The sequence below is a fragment of the Monodelphis domestica genome, chromosome 6, assembly GCF_027887165.1.
Source record: "Monodelphis domestica isolate mMonDom1 chromosome 6, mMonDom1.pri, whole genome shotgun sequence".
Taxonomy (NCBI): Eukaryota; Metazoa; Chordata; class Mammalia; order Didelphimorphia; family Didelphidae; genus Monodelphis; species Monodelphis domestica.
Window position 1 is genome coordinate 179,020,875 of NC_077232.1, and position 20,096 is coordinate 179,040,970.

At 40.9% G+C, this 20,096-nt stretch overlaps 1 protein-coding gene and 1 long non-coding RNA gene across 5 annotated transcripts in view; one reads left to right on the top strand and one right to left on the bottom strand.

The window, feature by feature from the left end:
• SMAD1 (SMAD family member 1) overlaps nucleotides 1-20,096 on the top strand; it is a 96,959-nt gene that overhangs the window by 66,490 nt on the left and 10,373 nt on the right. For all 4 annotated transcript variants that reach the window (XM_007496267.3, XM_056802747.1, XM_056802746.1 and 1 more), the window contains 4 exons: nucleotides 1,930-2,187; nucleotides 7,262-7,378; nucleotides 13,437-13,658; nucleotides 18,674-18,930. In XM_007496267.3, coding sequence (XP_007496329.1) covers nucleotides 1,930-2,187; nucleotides 7,262-7,378; nucleotides 13,437-13,658; nucleotides 18,674-18,930 — 854 coding nt within the window. The remainder of the gene's footprint in view (nucleotides 1-1,929; nucleotides 2,188-7,261; nucleotides 7,379-13,436; nucleotides 13,659-18,673; nucleotides 18,931-20,096) is intronic.
• LOC103100728 (uncharacterized) lies at nucleotides 12,322-13,470 on the bottom strand. The gene is made up of 2 exons (XR_468803.2): nucleotides 13,326-13,470; nucleotides 12,322-12,557 (listed from the first exon to the last, which is right to left on the bottom strand). It is a non-coding gene; the product is annotated as an uncharacterized LOC103100728 (long non-coding RNA).

Consider the following 20,096-nt stretch of genomic DNA (forward strand, 5'->3'; position numbering starts at 1 on the left):
TGGAGTGAGAGCAATGGATGCAGACAGTTTCAAGATGGAAAGGAGATGGTCCAACATCACAGGCTCCTCAGAAGTTGAGCAGGATGGGGCCTGAGGAAAAAAAAAGACTCTTGGATGAGGTAATTAGAAGGTTGTTGGTGACCTCTGGGAGAACAGTTAAAGGACAGCGGTCAGGAAGGAAGCCAAATGACAAGGGACTGTGGAATGAGTGGGTAATGAGGAGGTGGAGGCCATGATAAACTATTCCTTGGAGTTCATCTTTGACTCCTTCTCTCCCTCCCTTCCTCCCTCCCTCCCTCCTTTGCTCATCCATCAATAAGCAAAGTCATTTGTATTCTTTCTACCCAAAACATGCTTTGCATTTCCCCCTTCCTTTCCATTCCCATAATCTTCATTCAAGGCCCCATTGCTTCACACCTGGATTTTTATTGCAGAAGCAATAAAAAGACTCTTACCTCTCTAGTCCAGCCTATACCCTATTGCCATATTTGTCTTCCCAGTGAATATCTCTTATCACAGCCCATCCAGGTAAAAATAAAACAAATAGAAATGAAAACAAAAAACTTTTAGATGCTATTGTTCACAAAACAAAGTCCAAAGTCCCTAATTTGGTGTTCAAGACTTTCCGCTATCTGGATTCAGCCTACTTTTCTAATTTTTCCCCCTTGTTTCTTCCTGGTCCACAGCCAAATTGGACTCACATTTCCTTCAATGCTTTTCCTCCTTCTAGCCATGTTTCCTACACCTACAATATGCCCTTTCTCCAGAAAGGCATAGTAGACAGTGTACTAGACCTGGAGTTCATATTCTACTTCAGAAACTTCCACGGTTTCATAGTTTTAGCACTAAAAAGGCACTTAGAGGCTATCTAAGCCAAATTCCTCATTTTATATATAAGGAAGCTGAGGCCAAGGGAGTTGTAGTGATTTATCCAGGGTCATATGTGATCAAGTTTCAGAGATAGGGTTTGAACCCATATCTTCTAAGTCTAGTATTCTTTCTAGTGCTTCCTTACTTGCTTTGAGACCATGGGCAAGTTATTTGAGACCATAAAGTGGGAAGAATACTATAATGCCTCAGTGACCAGGATGGTGAAAAAACAAATGAGATACTCTATATAAAGCACTTTGCAAAACTTAAACGCCTTAAATAAATATTAGCCATTATTACTACTCAACCTTTAAAGTTCAGGGCTCCCGTTTTCTTGGACATCTGATATTGTACCTTCCTGATACCCAACTGTAAACTATTTTCTTTCCACTTCCTCTCTCTCTCTCTCTCTCTCTCTCTCTCTCTGTCTCTGTCTCTCTCTGTCTCTCTGTCTCTCTGTCTCTCTCTCTCTCTCTCTCGCGCTCTCGCGCTCTCCCTCTCTCTCTCTCTCTCTCTCTCTCTCTCTCTCTCTCTCTCTCTCTCTCTCTCGATCTCTCGCTCTCTCTCCCTCCCCTCTCCCCTCTCCCCCCCTCCTTCCTTACTATGATGCATTGCTTCTAAGGCAAGAGTGCTGAGGGTAGGCAGTGGAGGTTATGCGATTCACCCAGAGTCACACAACCAGGAACTGCTCTCTTTGTTGCCCCCTCTACTTCCTTCTCTTTACCCCTTTCTCATTCTCTGCCTTTCTCCATCTCTCCTTTTCTCCCTCCCTCCCTCTGTTTCTCCTCCAACACCACTCCTTTCTCTCCCTTGTTTTTCTTATTTTTTTAATTATAAAAATATTTTCTTTTCCCCAATTATGTGCAAAGACAATTTCCAATCATGTATATGTCTTACTAAATTATAAACTCTTTAAGGACAGACACTTAGCAGAGTACTTTACCCACAAAAGGTGCTTACTGAGTATTAATAGATTGAAATTGGTTTTATTTATAGCTTGTTTTAGTCTTGCTAAGACCTAATTGATCTCATTTTTGTTTCTTTTTCCTCTCCATCTAGTTCTTCCTCCTGTGTTGGTTCCACGACACAGCGAATATAACCCTCAGCACAGCCTGTTAGCTCAGTTCCGTAATTTGGGACAAAATGAGCCTCACATGCCACTCAATGCCACCTTCCCAGACTCTTTCCAACAACCCAACAGCCACCCTTTCCCTCACTCGCCCAGCAGCAGCTATCCAAATTCTCCGGGAAGCAGCAGCAGCACCTATCCTCATTCTCCCACCAGTTCAGATCCAGGAAGTCCTTTCCAGATGCCAGGTAAGTTCTTCTTTTCCAGGACTGGGGACTGTGGAGATTCTATTTTATGGAGTTTGGCTTTTTTCCCCCAGTTAGAGGGGCAGTAGGCTTTTTCTTTTTTCTCCAATGTGTGTCCAGGAGCTGAGTCTGCTGTTTTTAGTGACGGGTGGTGATGCTAGACCCTGGTAAAGCCCTTGTTATTTCTCTGCCTGGTGCCAGCACTATTCCCCCAAATCATCATCTTGAAATCATCTTTTGTATGGCCCAACTGCTACATCAGGCACAGACACTTAAGGAGATTTCCCCTCTCTACCCCCAACCCCTCACCCTGCTGCAGTCTTAAAAGTTTTGGAAAACAGCTGCCTCCTTCTGGGGGTGGGGTGCTTGCTGTGCAGTGTTTGCTCCTTGTGGGGAGAGAAGGGGGGGGGAGAGAGAGAGAGAGAGAGAGAGAGAGAGAGAGAGAGAGAGAGAGAGAGAGAGAGAGAGAGAGAGAGAGAGAGAGAGAGAGAGAGAGAGAGAGAGAGAGAGAGAGAGAGAGAGAGAAAGAGAAAGAGAAAGAGAGAGAGAGAGATTGTGTATGTGTGTATACACTTCATAAATGTTTTATACACATTTGCTATTATGGAAAACATAACCCCCTTCCATGTCATCTCAATCCAGAGAAGATACCCAGTTGTGAGTTCAGCCTCAGGTTACTATTCTAAGATGTTTCCCTAGAGTTCATACCATCCTCATTTGATTAAATTTATTTGAGTGGTGATGTAATCACAAGAAACAAATATACTAGAGCTACAAAACAATTGCAGCAGAGGTCCTGGAAACCATCCACTGGTTTAACTTTTTAGAGACAACAGAATCATTATTGCCCTCTTCCCTTCCCCAAGTCTTGATTAGTGCTATCAAGTCAAAGGGAAGAATTAAATCCTTGCCTCTTTTCCCCCTTTGGGGATCAAGGCGCCATGTGTAGCTGTTAGATCCCAAGAAGGCCAACTAAACAAACAGATATGCCAAATACACTTGACATCAATAAATATTTTCCTTTCTTGGAAGGACTATGGGCAAGAATGTATTTTTAGTCACCGCAAGAGTTTTTTTTTCCTCTCTCTTCTCTGTTCCGTCCTTCTTTCTCTCTTTCCTTTCCATTCCCTCGTTCTCTTTTCCTCTCATCTTTCTCTTCCTTTCTCCTCTTTTTCCCTCTCTTCTCTTTCCCTTTCCCCTCCCCTCTTTCTCATCCCTTCTTCCTCTCCACTTAAATTCAGCTCCAATGTTGACTATGCCCTAAAAATAGTCCCTTGAGGTTTTTGAGGTGGTTCTCTTCCTTTGCCTTTGTCTCAGGGCTGGGTCCTCCCAGACACATGGAGGGGAGGGAGAGGGAGGAACATAATGATCAGTTTAAGGGTTGGGTGCCCTGTGGGGGCAGGGTTAGTTTTCTAAGAAGAAGAATTGGCCTTGTTGAATAATTAATGCTCTTGGATCTTAAGAAACTGAGTCTGTTCCACTATTGGGGTGAACCATTGTCATGGAGAGCCTAGGATAGGACCATCAATAAAGGAAGGGAACAAAGAAAAGAAGTATCAAAGGGTGAAAACGTGCTCCAGATTAAAATTAGTAAAACCATTGGTGTTTTTTTCCCACTTGATTTTAATGAAATATTTCTAAATTAGTGAGCTCATCTACTATTTACGTCCTGTCCTAAAGATCCTGGAGTGGTTTGCCATTTCCTTCTCCAACCCATTTGACAGATGAGGAAACTGAGGCAAATAGGGTTAAATGATTTGCCCAGGGTCACAGAACTACTAAGTAGCTGAGGCCAGATTTGAACTTGAGCCTGGTGCTCTCTCCACTGCTCTGCCCACTCCTCCCCAAAAAGGGAAAATAAAACCCTTATAGCAAATATGCATAGTTAAGTAAAACCACTAGTCCTACTTTGACCATTTCCAGAAATGGATGTCTCACTCTTTGTATTTAGTTCATCACTACTCTTTGAGGAAGTGGGTGGCATTCTTCCATAAATTGAAGGCTGTTTGATCCAACTCTCTCCTTTTATAGATGAGGAAACTAAGGCTTAGAGAGCAGAACCAGGACCTCTGAATCCAAATCCAATGCCCTTTGCACCCCCCTCAGGGACACAAACCATTGACTTGGTACCAGCTTCTTAGCCTTGGCCCAGATCTCGAAACCATTCCCCATATGAATCTCTGCAAGTCAGAACACCTCTGTTCTGTGTGTGCTCCTCTGTCTCCGGTGAGAGAATTCCCGCAATTCATTCCCACCAGCTGGTCTGTAGAAGTTCACTGAATTTGGGTCTCTGAGGAGGTTGTTTGTCTGCATTCCTGGCCAGAGGTGAAGCAGTCAGCGATGCAGCTGCGGTGGAGAAATTGAATTAAAAGGAATTGGAGAGAGGGTGAAAAAGGCATCCTGAGGAGGCCCTGTAGAGTCCTGACTCAGGCCTTTGAGTCACTGCCTTAAAAACTCTCTAGGCAGGCACCCTTTGTGAGCCGCTGGGGATGAGAGGACAGAGTCATGGTATGCTTGGGAAGAACAGTAGAGATGTTTGGGAAGGGCTCACATCCTTCTTCATGTTTTCTGTTCAACATCATATGCTACACTGGGGATACAAAGGCAAAAGAGGAAACGGTCTGCCCTAGAGGACTTAAATTCTCTGGGAAAGGATGCACATTATTTCAGTAAAGTACAGGAGACAGGGCAGTGCTAGTGTCCACAGAGAAACTCACCTGGAAAGGTAGATTAAATTTCACACATTTACTCAGTATTAAAAAGGAAGCACTAAAACTCTTTCTGATTCCAGGCCATTGCGCTTATTATTTATGACACTGCCTCCTCTGTCATGGGAATCCCTAGAAATTAAGAAAAAAGATAGTATCGACAGCCTGAAACTCATCAATGTTTTAAGTGATCAAGATCAATGTCTGTCCTGGTTAAATGTTGTTATTCAGCCATTTTCAGCCATGTCTGACTCTTTGTGCCCCCAAATGGAGTTTTCTTGGCAAAGATCTTAGAGTAGTTCACCATTTTCTTCTCCAGTTCATTTGACAGATGAGGAAAATGAGGCAAATAGGGGTAAATGACTTGCCTAGGGTCACATAGCTCTTAAAGAGTCTGAGGTTATGTTTGAATTCAGAAAGATGAATCTTCCTGAATTCAGGCTCAGCACTCAGCACTCAGCACTCTCAAAGGACACTTAGTCAGGGAGACTGGACAAAGTTGGTATAATGAATAGAACATCAGATCTGAAGTCACAAGGTTCTTGGTTCAAATCCCGTCTCTGCCACTTAACTTCGGGTGTCATTGGATAAGTTTCCTTATGTACAAAATTAAGGGGTTGGACCATTGACCTCATAGACTATAGCAGATTTAAATAGACTGTCAGATTTTTTTAGGATAACTAGATGGCTCAATGGATAGAATGTTGTGCCTGGAGTCAAGAAGTCCTGAGTTCAAATTCACTCTCAGACAGTGGCTATGTGACTCTGGACAAGTCATTCAACTCTCAAGTTTCCTTACCTATAAAGTAGAGACCATAATCACCCCTGCCTCCTTGAGTTGTTGTGTGGATCAATGAGATGATAATTGTAAAGCATGTAAATGGCCCATAGTAATCTCTTAACAAATTTTCATTTTCCCCCTCCTTTTTCTTTTTCTTCCCCACTCTTCAGGATGAGATGAGATTTGTATGGCAAGGAGCCCCACTTTGATTTTATGTAGGAAAGACAAATATTTACAATTCTCTCCCTTTGTTAAAAGCATATCATCATGCTTTTTTGATATGCAGATTGGCTTGCTGCTTTTTGGTAAAGTCCCTTTAAGCATCCAAGCTAGGATCCCTATGGCTAATTCCTCTGCTGCTATTATTCTGAGATCATAGTTCTAACTCTGGGTTTTCAGAATGGCTGGGGATGAGAGAGCCCTGATAACACAGCCTTTGCATTTCTGCAAACCATTCACTTGAGAGGTTGTAGTGAAGACCAATGCCCCAACTCTTGGAGCATGGGCATGTTGAATGGATCAAACTTTCTGATGCCTCTTAACTCAAGCTCCCAAGGGGCATCAATCAAGGTGTTTTCCCACAGGCTTTTATTTTCAAATAAGCCCTTACCTTTTGTCTTAGAATCTATGCTATGTATGAATTCCAAGGCAAAAGACTAGTAGAAAGGGCTAGGCAGTGGGGGTTAAGTGCTTACCCATAGTCACACAGCTGGGAAGTGTCTGAGTACCAATTTGAACCCAGGACTTTCTGTCTCCAGACCTGGTTCTCTGTCCGCTGAGCCCCCTGGCTGCCCCTCCCATATACTTTTTTTTTTTAAACCCCTACCTTCTGTCTTGGAGTCAATACTGTGTATTGGCTCCAAGGCAGAAGAGTGGTAAGGGCTAGGCAATGGGGGTCAAGTGACTTGCCCAGGGTCACACAGCTGGGAAGTGTCTGAGGCCAGATCCCATATACTTTTAAAATGGGAAATGCATTCCATTTTTTGAAGTTGGCATGTTCTTCATGGGTCATTTTGAAACTGAAGGATTTGGCAAATGCAAGTCTTCTCTGTACTCCCTCACCGAGTGTAGGAAGGAGGTATGATAATTACTTTAAGAAACTATATCTAGCTTATAACATGCACTTTTCACAAGACCCATGACTTCTGGGGATCGTGGCCATTTGTGGAGTGGAAGTGGGAAGGGTGGGATCAAAACAGCTGTAACTAGGAAGGACGCTTTGTGCCTCTGGGAAATCTGGGAGGTGGGGAGTCAAGGATAGGAGGGTCTGACCAGGAGTAAAGTTATCCCAGGAGACAGGTTCCCTCGTCTCCACAACTTAGAGAAGGCACCCTGAGGAAAATGATCCCCAGATAGGAAGCACACCTTCCCCAAAGCGCCAATACCCCTGGAACAAACCCCCAGTTTGCCTATTACTGGATTACCTCTCTTGGTCACCATTGAAACTTTGCTTCATCCACCAACTATGTCAAGGCTAGGGTGTGTGTGTGTGTATAATTTGGCTTGAAGGGATTTTTTTTTTTTGAGGGAAAGAGAATTGGCTTGAAGGGATAATGTGTTTTGTTTTGTTTTTTCCCCAACCTTGTAGCGGATACGCCTCCTCCTGCTTACCTTCCTCCTGAAGACCCCATGACCCAGGATGGCTCACAGCCGATGGATACAAACATGATGGCTCCTCCCATGCCCCCAGAAATAAACAGAGGAGGTAAAATGAATGGCCACTAATTAGTTTCTTTGGGCTTAAGTGTATCAAGTATAAATGTTTAATGTTTCCATTTATATCCTTTTAAAAATAATTTTTTTTTAAAAAAGCAATATTGTACATCGACAAAATCAATTGCCTTTTGTGACTGTTTTTACTTTAGAGTAATGGAAATCTTACTACAAGATGTGGAATATTGCACATATTGTCTGATGTAGGCACTACTTTGGTTGGTTTGGGTTTTGTTTAACTTTTTTTCTTTTTCCTTTTGTAAATCTTTGTTGAAAGGGAACGCTGTCTTTGTGGGGCATAAGAGAGATTTATCCAGAAATGAGAAGGTAGTGTCTGCTATGTGCCAGGAACTATGCTGAAGGCTTTTATAAATGCTGCTAGACTTGTGAATTCATTGAGAGAGGGAACTCCCCAATGAGGAAATTCCTACCAAGGCAGGTAGATACTTTCTTTGCAACTTAAGTCTGAGAAATAGCCAGCATAAAGATGTCAAAACTAACCTGCTACAAAACTCCACAGGTGAAAATATAATTTGCAAGTGTTTCATAAAATAAATAAAAATATGATACATCATAGATAATGTTAATTTGTGGTTTTCTTAAGTCAAATCTATTCCCTAGTTTCACTAAGAAATTAAATGATTGCTCTGGGTCACACAGCCAGTGTCTGTCAGAGGTGGTCTTCTGGCCCCCAAAGCCTGCTCTCTAGCTGTTGTGGGTCCTCTGCTTCTCATAAATGAACATGAAAATAAAAACAAAAGGCATCAGTTTCAAAAAGACTATCCCCTGAACTATAATGGCTAATCTTGAAGTCTTTGTCTTCCTTTGCTTTCTTAGTCCATTCATTTGCCCTCATAAAGGGACTCATGTATACTCTGTATTCTTATTAACATACAGAGCAGTGATTTGGGGAGTGGCTGCATTCTCTGACTAGCCAGATGCTCAGAAACAGATGGGGCAACACATGGGGAAAAAGGCCTTAAGAGGACAAGTGTGCATTTGAAGGAGCAACTGGGTGACACAATTGTTAGAGTGTCAGGCCAGGAGTCAAGAAGACTCATCTTCCTGAGTTCAAATCCAATCTCAGACACTTTATAGCTATATGTGACCCTGAGCAAGTTGTTTGTGTTTGCCTCGGTTTCCTTCTTTGTAAAATGAATTGGAGAAGGAAATGGCAAACCCACTCAAATATCTTTGCCAAGAAAACCTCAAACGGGATCACAGAGTCAGACAGGACTCGACAACAATAATACATTTGAGGCAGCTAGATGAATAGAGAGCCAGGCCTGGAGATAAGAATTCCTGGGTTCAAATTTGGCCTGAGGTACTTTCTATCTATATGACCCTGAAGAAATAAATAAATCACTTAATCCCACTGCCTTACCACCACTCTTTTGCCTTGGAATCAATTTAGTATTGATTCTAAAACATTAAGGTAAGAGTTTAAAAAAACAAACCAACCCAATAATACATTTGAATTTTAACTGAAAGGAAATTGATTTTAATTTTTCCCCACTGTTAAATGTCTACTAATTAGAATTGCATAGAAGGGAAATAGTATGCTATATATAAAATGTGGGTGAAGAGATGCCACACAGAGGATGGAGACATTCATGTGGAGACCGTCTAGTTAGAGCCTCCAAAAATGGAACTAAATGATACTGGACCTTCTGAAAAGTCTCTTTGCATTTGGGTGAGTCTTTCTTTTATGACTCATTCATGTTCTTCTGAAAGAGGTAATACAATTGCAGTAGAGAAAGCACCAGAGTTAATCACACCTGGGTGGGAATTCTGATTTGGCTGGATGACCTAAGGCAGGTTGGTTTTCCACTCTGGATCTGTTGTTCCCACATGTGTAAGACGAGGAACATATATGTACTAGATGACCTGTAAGGACTTTTCGAGCTCTAGATCTGAGGTCCTTTTGACCTGAACAGAACCCTTGGCCAAAGACAGTAGTTGCTGGTGAACCCATTAAAGTTACTTGACTTGACAAATAAAACTCTGCTTCTCCCCATTCTCTGGCCTTTGGACTGGCATTGCTCTGGGAAGTTCTTGGGGGGAAGAGAGTAGGAGTGTTTGGAGCCATCTGATGTAAGGACTGTGTTCTTCACAGTCTCAGATGCCAAGTAGCAATGGCCTGAGAGGTGCAAGATTGGAATAAATAACCTTGGAAGATTTCAAGAGTATCTGATTGGCAGGTGATTATCGGTAACCATGGTAGCCTTGTTGGATAAGCTCTTGTTCCGAAATAGCATCTCATTGAAGAGATTTCTCTGGTGCTCTTGGCACAAGACATGGCTAATTCAATTTGAATGTAGTTGTTGCAAATTGAAGTAAAACGCCATTTGATTACTAGACGTGCATTGTACATCATTTACATTGCTAGATTTTTGGTTTTGTTTTTAATTAGGAAAGATCCTTACTAGCTATGTGGCTCTAGAGAAGTCACTTCACCTCTGCTTGCCTCAGTTTCCCCATTTGTAAAGAGGATAATAATAATAATAATAGCACCGACTTCCCAGAGCTGTTGTGAAGATCAATAAGATAATATTTGTAAAGCTCACAGCACAATGCCTGGCACATAGTAAGACTTGTAGTAAATGTTTACTATTCTCAGTAAGAAAGTAGACCTTTTGGACTTTGCCGGAATTCACCAGTCCCTCTCTTATTGATCTGAAGCTTAGTTATTACACCGTTGCTGATATCTTTAAATCTGTAAAATTGTTGACAGACTCAAAGGGTTTATACTTTGGCCCTCTTTTAGAAATGCAAAGTAATAAATTGGGCTTTGCACCTCTCTCCTTATGGGAATTGTTCACAGGCCTCTGCTGATGTTGCTATGTAGAATCTAGATGTTAGATTTCCAGATGCTTGTCCAGCACTCCCTGGACTCTAACTTGATCTTTTTTCTTTTTCTTTTTCTTTTTCTTTTTCTCTTTCTTTTTTCTCTTTTCCTTTCCTTTCCTTTCCTTTCCTTTCCTTTCCTTTCCTTTCCTTTCCTTTCCTTTCCTTTCCTTTCCTTTCCTTTCCTTTCCTTTCCTTTCCTTTCCTTTCCTTTCCTTTCCTTTCCTTTCCTTTCCTTTCCTTTCCTTTCCTTTTTCCTTTCCTTTCCTTTTTCTCTAGTTTTCTTTTCTCTTCTCATCTCTTTTCTTTTCTTTTCTCTTCTTTATTTTTCTTTTCTTTTCTTTTCTTCTGTTCCTCACCAAAGTGGATCTCTTTTCTGACACAAGCATTTACCACAAAGGGCTTTGCAGACAGAGACATATTTCATGTGTCTTCTTCTGGGCACTCATCCCATGGCTTGTGTGTGTATCGTCTCCAGAGTAGACTTCTCTAACATGAAAAGATCACAAACCACAGAATAAAGAAGTGTAAAAAGGAACATCTTCCTAACATACATCCTTGGGTGTATATTGAGATATTTGTTGAACTGCAACAAGTGGAGAGGGGACAGATAGGAAAGAAAGGAAGCACGAGTGGCCAAGGAATCGTGGAGACTGATAAGCCTGAAGAGCCCTTTAAGTCTTGTTTAATGTCATGCTTGTATCATGGAGAAACTTAAGAAACTGGGATTTGCCCTTTAAATAGCATTTATCGGTTATGGGTTTGATCCTTGTGACTTGAGAAGTGCTCATTCCCACCCTTACTATATAGTATCTATATCTTATTTCAGCCCTCTTAGCTTTAAAAATTATAAATATCTGTAAAATGGGCATAATAATAATGCTTACTTCAGAGTTGTGAGAAGAGATAATATATTTGAAATATTTTGCAAACCTTGACATGCTATATAAAAATGCTAACTAGTATTAAATATAGTTTAACCTAGAATTGAAAAAAATTTATATATACAGCATTTTGTTTTTAAATTAACTTCATTTCTTTGTGTGTATATATAGTATTATATTATTATTAATTATATATTTAATATATATATTATATATAATTTCTCCTCTACCCTTCCTCAAAGAGTTGTGTGATGAATTAAAAAAGGATTGGGGGGAGGGATAAATCAGTTCAGCCAAATTACCAAATGCATCAATATTCTGATGCTTTAGGCAGTATTACACACCCATAGCCTCTCACCTCTGCAAAGAAGGAAAAGAGATATGTTTTCTTCTCTCTTCTTTAAGACTAAACTTGAATTGTTGAATTTGTTTTTTAAGTTCTATGGATAGCCCTAAAAAAATGTCAGTTATTTCTGGAAATTCTCACCTTTACTCCAACTCCAACCCAGACAGAAGTCTCCATTGTAAAAAAACAAAAACACTTAGATGTCTGTTAATGTTATAGCTTTCTGGTCCAGGAGTTCTACACCTCTGTGCTGAGAGCAGGGAAGTGTTTTGTCTATTATGGAGCCATTATTTCTTTCATTTACTCAGAGTTCAGTTTCTTTTTATCAGTCTATTTACACTGTGGATTTCAAGCTGGAAGGGACCTTAGAACTTACCTAGTCACCTTGCCACATTTTACAGATGAGAAAACTGAGCCCCAAAGTGGTAGTGAGCCCTGCTCAAGCTCCTATGGGTAGGGTGTAACAAAACCAGGACTTAAACTTGAGTGTTCTGATTCCAAGTCTACTTTTCCTTGCATGTGTCCTCTTGGATCTGTCTTCCATGATAAAGCTGACATTTAGGAGAGCTAAAATATTTTCCTTGTCTTCTAGTGCCACCAAATACCCTTGTGTTATTTTTTTTGTATTTTCATTTTCTTTTCTGTTTTTCCCAAATACTTTCATTTAAAGCATTTTATAATTTGTGGGGGGTTTTTTCTGTTAAAGTGAAGGCAATAAGGATTGTATCTACCCTCTGTGTATTTTTCTTTTTTTCCTTATTTTTTAAAAATGCTTTTATAGATAAGGCTTTTTAAACCTTAGATCATTGTGTATTGACATTTTGGATATAGGATTTTGAATTCCTGGAATCTCTATAGTTGTGGGTAAAAGGAGTTTTACTACATAGAGCTTTTCTTTAAAAACCTTTTAGTTGCAAATGTTCAGGAGCCTGTTCGGTTTGGAGATTTGTTGGTCTTAAGAGACTTGACTTAACAAGCTGCATCCTGTCAGTGAAGTTGGGTAATTTCCATTGTTGGCCCATTCTGGGAATGGAGAGACAAAACGCACCTGCTCTGCATGACTTAAAGCAAATGTAAGGAAGTCCGCGTGACATCTGTGGGAGACAGATATGATTCATTCTGGAAGAATGGCCAGCTGGCAAGATTTCTTCCTGAGTTTGAGAATTGGGGCAAAGCCGTGGCCTTGAGAGTTCGTTGGCAACTTTAGAAGTAGAGTAACTTCTTACCAATAATTAAAAAGTTGTTTTAAATGGCTTTGGGGAAGCATAGGAATACTAAGGCTCTATGGAACTTAATCCTTTTTACACTGGCATTTCCTGGCGTGTTTCCTGGCCTGAGTGTCCATCAGGGTTCTTTTCCTGCTCACTTGATTGTTTTGTTTTGCTTTTTTTCTTCTTTTGCCACTTGTTGAGTTCGTGTAAATAGTAAAGGCAGGTTCTGAATAGGGTAGTCTTGGATTCTATATGTTATATTGCACCCAGCTAGTGTACTGTAAATATGGTGATTTGGATGCCTAGCAACCATTTTGATTTGCCAACATTTTTTCTTAAATTGTATAGGGAGTTTTAATCCACAACTGTTGGCTAGTGATTAGAAATTGGGGGGATGGGAACCTCTAGATTTGGACTTAGGACCTGGGTTTGCATCCTAGCTTATCTGCTTAACCATCTGCTATGTGACTTTGGGAAAGTCACTTCACCTTTTCAGCCTCAGTTTTTTATCTGTAAACAGAATATTTGAACTACATATGACCTTCCAGGTCCCTTCCAGTTTCCCCTGTAGGCTCCTCTTATTTCCCTGAGTTCCTCTGAATGAGAATGACCTACTGTGGACGTCTTAAAACTGTTGAACTGTTTCATTACCAGTTGCTTATCTAGAACTTCACTCCAGGATCACAAATCGAAGTCCTTTTGAAAGCAGCAGACAGCCACTCATCCCAGCTGGAGCTGACGGTAACCTTTTCTTCTTTGCAGATGTGCAGGCAGTTGCTTATGAAGAACCAAAACACTGGTGTTCTATTGTCTACTATGAGCTCAACAACCGTGTGGGTGAAGCATTCCATGCCTCCTCCACAAGTGTGTTGGTGGATGGTTTCACTGATCCTTCCAACAACAAGAACCGGTTCTGCCTTGGGCTCCTCTCCAATGTTAACCGGAATTCTACTATTGAAAACACCAGACGGCACATTGGCAAAGGTGCGTGTGTGCCTTGTTCTCTCTCGAATGTTTTTCTCCCTCGCCTCTCTCGATTCCAGACCTGACTTGGTCACTCCTGCCGTTCTTGTGGCAAGAGGTTCCAACAGATATAGCAACACGGGTTCCATTGGTTTCTTGTGGTTTGCCTTTTTTTTTTATGAAAGTGTGTGTTACCAGGAAGTCCTTCACTTTCTAAATCATTTATTTTTATGGTCTGCTAACTCTCATAACAACATTAATTTTAATTAACTTCAATAATAGCTTCCCTATGTTGACTGTTTCCAGAAGTTTGACTCTTTTATAAATTGGGACAAAATAATCCAGTCTCAAGAGACACCCTTTTACGTGGCTCTTGCTTTTCCTTACCAGCCACTTCTCATGTTCCCCACCAGGAACACAGCTTCTACACTGTCTGGGCTGTTCCTACTTTTTTTCCCTTAATCACAGGAGCTCATTCTAGCTAGATATGCTTACAATTCACATACAAATTGCCATCCCAGCTTCCTTGGACCAATTTCTATGGCTCATATTTAGGGAAAAGTAACTCAAAAAATAGAGAGCTTGTTTCATTCACCAAGAATTTGTGACTTGCTCATAGTGACATAGTCAGTACGTGTCAGACACTTGAACCTGACTGAGTCTCCCTGATTCCAAAGCTACTCTCTATTCACTTTAATGGAGTTAAATAGGATTTGTTTTTCTGTAGCAGTGCCCACAAGACTCGCAGGTGAGCCTTTCTCATAGTTTGGAAATCAGAGATATAGAATCCCTTGTTTCAGACACCTTTTAAAGAATTTTAGATCTCATCCCTGGATTTTCTCTCATCTCCAAATGGAGATTTTGTCGTTGGTTAAGTCATTTCAGCCATGACCAAGTCTTGATGATCTCATTTGGGTTTTCTTGGCAGAGATACTAGAATGGTTTGCCATTTCCTACTCTAGCCCATTTCACAGATGAGGAAACTGAGCCAAACAGGGTTATGTGACTTGTCCAAGGTCACAAAGCTTGTTTGTGTCTGACTGGATTTGAACAGAAGCTGAGTCTGCCTGACTCCAGCCTGGCACTCTTATCTACCATGCTACCTACCTCTCCAGTTGGAGATTACTCACACCTAAGACCAGCAGTGTTAGAAGCCTTCTAAGTGCCTATCTCCTCACTTTTTTTAAAACCCTTCTCTTCCATCTTAGAATTAATACTGTATATTGGTTCCAAGGTAGAAGAGCAATGATAAAGGCTAGACAGTGAGAGCTAAATGATTTGCTCAAGGTCACACAACTAGGAAATGTCTGAGGCCAGATTTGATATCTCCTTATTTTATAGTTGATAAAACAATTCATCATGAGAAGTGAAATGGATAAGATTTGAACTCAGGTCTGATTTCAATTTGAAATACAGTGTGGCCTAGTGGATAAAGAACTAGACTTTAAGTGCTTCCTTGAACACACACTAACCTCTTAGAGAACTCTAGAATATAACCAAGCAGTATTGCATGAAGCATTGGGAAACTGCTGACTTTGAGAGTCTAGCAAAAATTGGTTCAAAGACTAGATCTGCTATTTAATACCTATATCTGGGGCAAATTACTTCACCTCCACTGGCTTCAGTTCCTTATCTGTTAAACAGAATTTGCTGAGCTGAGGACTCCACATTTTCATTACTTCACAGCTACTAAGTAGTTTTTCTAAAATGTCATTTAAGTTCATATTGGAATAGCCATATTTATCAATTTCCACCCCAAAATTGGAACCAAGTATAGACATGGCCTCCTTGACAAGCTCATATTCCCATCATTCCCATCATATTCCCATCATCCCATATTCCTTGTATCAGTGATCTGAGAGGGCTAAAAGGTTGAGACTTCACCAGATTGTGGTTGGTTTGTTTGTTTTTTGTTTTATCTTTATTTTAATAACAAATTTACACATATGTTTTCCAAATTATATGATTCGTGTTGTTTCTCTCCCTTGTTCCTTTCTCCCTCCCGGAATTGACAGTCCACCAGATCTTTTTTTAATGCTATTACTTAAACAAATGCTTGCTAGAAGCCTCAGTCCTCTTTCAAAGTGCATCTCCTTTTTTGTCCTTTTCACTTTAATCATTTTTTCAGATTGGTGAATGAAACCTATTTTGATTTATGGCAGCAACCTGTTCCCTCCCTGTTCCCTCACCTTGAGTGAAACAGATGCTTCTGCTCCATCATATTCTAGAGTTTGGAGTGTGCCGGAGTAGATATGGCAGCCAATCACATCCATTGATTACAGCATATCTAAGAGTTGACTCTTGACACCTGAGGTGTGAGCTGCAAATATTTTCCCACATTCCAGTTTAGGCTTTGGTTTCATCCACCTTGTAAAGAACTTTGGCTCTCCGACCAGAGATGTGCTCTTAACTTAAGCCATTTGGCTGGACACACCCCCAATGGTGGGGCCCAAAGAAACCCCTGTGTAGCACTTAGTGATGGGGCTACCATTTGCTCCCAGGTCATACAGCTCAAGGGGATAATCTCATTTGTACACCTGATGGGGTTGGAGTATTAGTGAAAGGCCTTCATTTAAGACCCCTTGAGAAGACTGATGGCCAACCTTAATAGCCTTTAAAAACAGGGTCCATTTTCTACTCTCTTCTCAGACCCAGAAGTGGTTCTTTGCTCCTCCCAGGCTCCAGCAGTTTTACAGAAAATGGGCATATGAATATTTATATGGGCCCATCTGACCTTATCCACCCTGTGATTCTTACGTGGCATAAAAGACCTTTGCTTGAACTGAGCCAGATTCTGGTTAACCATGTGCAAGGTGTGACCCATTTCCAGACACACTGGATGGAGGGACTCTTTACAGGATAGCCGAATCAAATTAATCTCCTTTCATTCTTCATGACCCAGGTGTGGGGTCAGGTCTCTCTAAAGGTTCCCCCACTTTCTTTTTCTTTTCTCCTTCAAAAAAAAAAATGTAACGTGCTTCCTTTCACAGCGGCATTAGATCAGTTTCTTAATGCTTCTGGTCCCAGAGCTCTCACAGGAAGGTGTGTGGAGCAGGTGGTGGGCTCAGGGAGATCCGCTTTCATCCAGTGTGAATCATTCTCCCCCTCCCAGGTCAGAAAAGCTTTTCCTGCCCCAGCATCTGTGTGGCTTTCATTCATCAGCACTTCCTTCACCTGGGCTTCTCTGGTTTCTATCTCTTCCAAATAATCCCTCGATTTCCAACCCTCACAAGGCAGAGCTGCCAGCCCCGAGCTACTGAATGTCACCTGGGTCCCTGTGCTTGAGAGGGATGGAAAATGGCAGTGGCACTTCAAAGTGAGCACTTGTTGAGGGGGAATGCGCTTGTGTTTGACGTTAAATAAAAATCAAGGACGTGGTTAATGTAGCATTTCCTAGCAGGGGTGATACAGCAGTGTCAGGAGAGAAATTTGGTTGATATAGTTAATAAGCTTCGCACCAATTTTTCTAACACTGGGTCTTGTGGGTGCAGGCATTTATGTGTATTTGTTACCTCAGTGCTATCCCCAAAGACTTTTAGTTTGACATCAATTGTGGCTATTTTTGAAAATCTGTCCTTTTTTTTTTTAAGGCAACCTATGAGTAAAGGTGGCTCAGTGGATAGAGTGCTAGGTCTAGAGTCAGAAGAAGACTCATCTTCCTGCATTCAAATTCAGCCTCAGACACTAGGTTTGTCACCATGAGCAAGTCACTTAACTCCATTTGCCTCAGTTTCTTCATCTATCAAATAAGCTAGAGAAGAACATAAATTGCACACCACTTGAGTATCTTTTGCCAAGAAAACTCAAATGGGGTCACAGAGTCAGCCATAACAAAAGCAAATAGATGGCACAGTAGATAGAGCATTGGAATCTAGAACACCTCAAACACTTTCTAGCTATGAGACCCTGGGCAAGCCATTTAACCTCAGATTGCCTCAGTTTCCACATCTTTAAAAAGGAGCTAATAACAGCATATCTTGTGGGGACCAAATGAGATAAAAACATGTTGCAAACCTTAAATTGCTATGCAAACAGCTTTCCTGTTATTATTTTATCATATTACATCAAATTTGGAACAAAACTGTGAGCTGCTGTCTTGCAACCAAAAGAAAATCAAAAGTCTCTGAGTGCTTCTTCTTTTTTTTCTTTTTTTTAATAAACCCTTACCTTCCGTCTTGGAATTAATACTGGGTATTGGTTCCAAGGCAGAAGAGTGGTAAGGGCTAGGCAATGGGGGTTAAGTGACTTGCCCAAGGTCACACAGAAAGGGAGTTGTCTGAGGCCATATTTGAACCCAGGACCTCCCGTCTCTGGGTCTGGCTCTCAATCCACTGAGCCACCCAACTGTCCCTGAGTGCTTCTTTTTTAAAAAGTTTTAAAAAGACCCCAGTCCCTTTCTGGAAATTGCTCTTCTCTCAGCTTATCTCCCCCATTTCTCCATACTTGACTTCTTTGAAAGAACCAAATCCTTCCTTGTAGTAAAGAGGCAGCTGATGGTACAGTGATTGGAGTACTGGCCCTGGAGTCAGGGAGACCCAAGTTCAAATCTGGCCTTGGACACCTAATAGTTAATATGGCCCTGGGCAAGTCACAACCTTTGTTTGCTTCAATTTTCCTCAACCATAAAATGTAGTACTTCCCTCCCAGGTTGGTTGTAAGGATCCCATGAAATAATATTTGCAAGGAGTGCTTAGCACAGTGCCCAGCACATTGTAAATAAACAAACAAACAAATAAATAAATAAATAAATGAAGTAAATAAATGTTTATTCTCTCCCCTTCCCCCAAATAAATATAATAAATATGGGAATAAAAGATACTCAATGATATGATAATGCATGTGCCATTTTGTTTCTGTGGGCTCCTCCTGATGTGAGGAGGAGGAAGTACATTCTGTTATCCATTCTTTGGCACTCACTCAGAATTTTGCTTCCCTTTTCCATGACTTCCCTCCCAGCATTTCTCCCCTCCTTTCCATGGAGTATCCACGCTCCTTTCTCCCAGTTCTCATTCTGCTGATCCTTGCTTCTCTTTCAGGTGTTCACCTGTATTATGTTGGAGGGGAGGTGTATGCTGAGTGTCTGAGTGACAGCAGCATCTTTGTTCAGAGCCGAAACTGCAACTACCACCATGGTTTCCACCCCACCACCGTGTGCAAGATCCCCAGTGGCTGCAGCCTCAAGATTTTCAACAACCAAGAGTTTGCCCAGCTGTTGGCCCAGTCAGTCAACCACGGCTTTGAGACCGTCTATGAGCTCACCAAGATGTGTACCATTCGAATGAGCTTTGTAAAGGTGGGTAGCCCCCTCCCAAGAGCTCCCTGACACATTTTGGGGGTCTCCAAACCCCCTTGGGGAATGGGTTGGATTGGGGAGGAAGGGAGGGCTTTGGAGAGCAATGAAGAAGTCAGGAGGACAATATTTTATTGGAAAAGTTAGAGATGGTTCAGATATGTAGAGAAAGTGTCCTGACTTAGAAGTCCTTTTAGCCCAGTGAAAAATCACAGGTTATTCTCCCCCCCCCCCCCCATATACGTGTGTGTGTGTGTGTGTGTGTGTGTGTGTGTGTGTGTTTGCATGCACACATAAAACAGACAACCAAATTTCTGGGAGCAAAAGTCTATCTCTATGTATGAATATAAATATATTTTTATATATAAATATTGCATACTAATAATATGAATTTATATATAAATGTGTATAAATTTACACAGAATATTCAAATATATGCATGTATACCCTATCTGTATAGCTCTCCATATCTGGATATCTTTAGCCCCCTAGCAAATTCCATTAGCTATTTGGTAGAAAACAAATTCTCCCTATGGCCAGATACTTGAAAATCTTTTGACTTTTCTACGAATCGTACCTGTTCATGATTTAAAAGGTTTATTTGTTTTTATAATTTTCTCTGTTATTACTATGAACTTGATAAGTATTAACAAACACAAACATTTCCACATTCATAGAACAGGGGAAAAAAGTGGGACCACATGAAATTTTTACCCTCCACTACATACTGCTTTAAAAACAGAAATATTTCAGATTTACCATGGTAGTTCCAACCATGCTTGCCTTGCCTTTCTCATTTTCTTTCACTCTCTTACTTGTATTTTGAAATAATTTATCAATGTGCTTTCTTTTTTGATATGGCTATCACTAACCCTACTTCTTTTCAAAACTGTCCTATTCAATAAGAAACTAATAAACTTAAAAAAAAAATTTATCTTGTCCCAGTCCTCCCCAAGAAGGCAGGCTTATATACATAGATTGTACATATACTATCAGATGAGACCTATTTCCCTGTTTGTGTGTCATGTTTATTTTTGAGGTCAGTCTTTTAAGTTTCTTCCAGATATTTTTTGACTTTGTAGAGCTGGACATGATGGAAATCTCATCCAATGTGAAGCATTCTTATCCTGTTAAAAATGATGAGAACACAGAGCTTTAATAAACTCTGT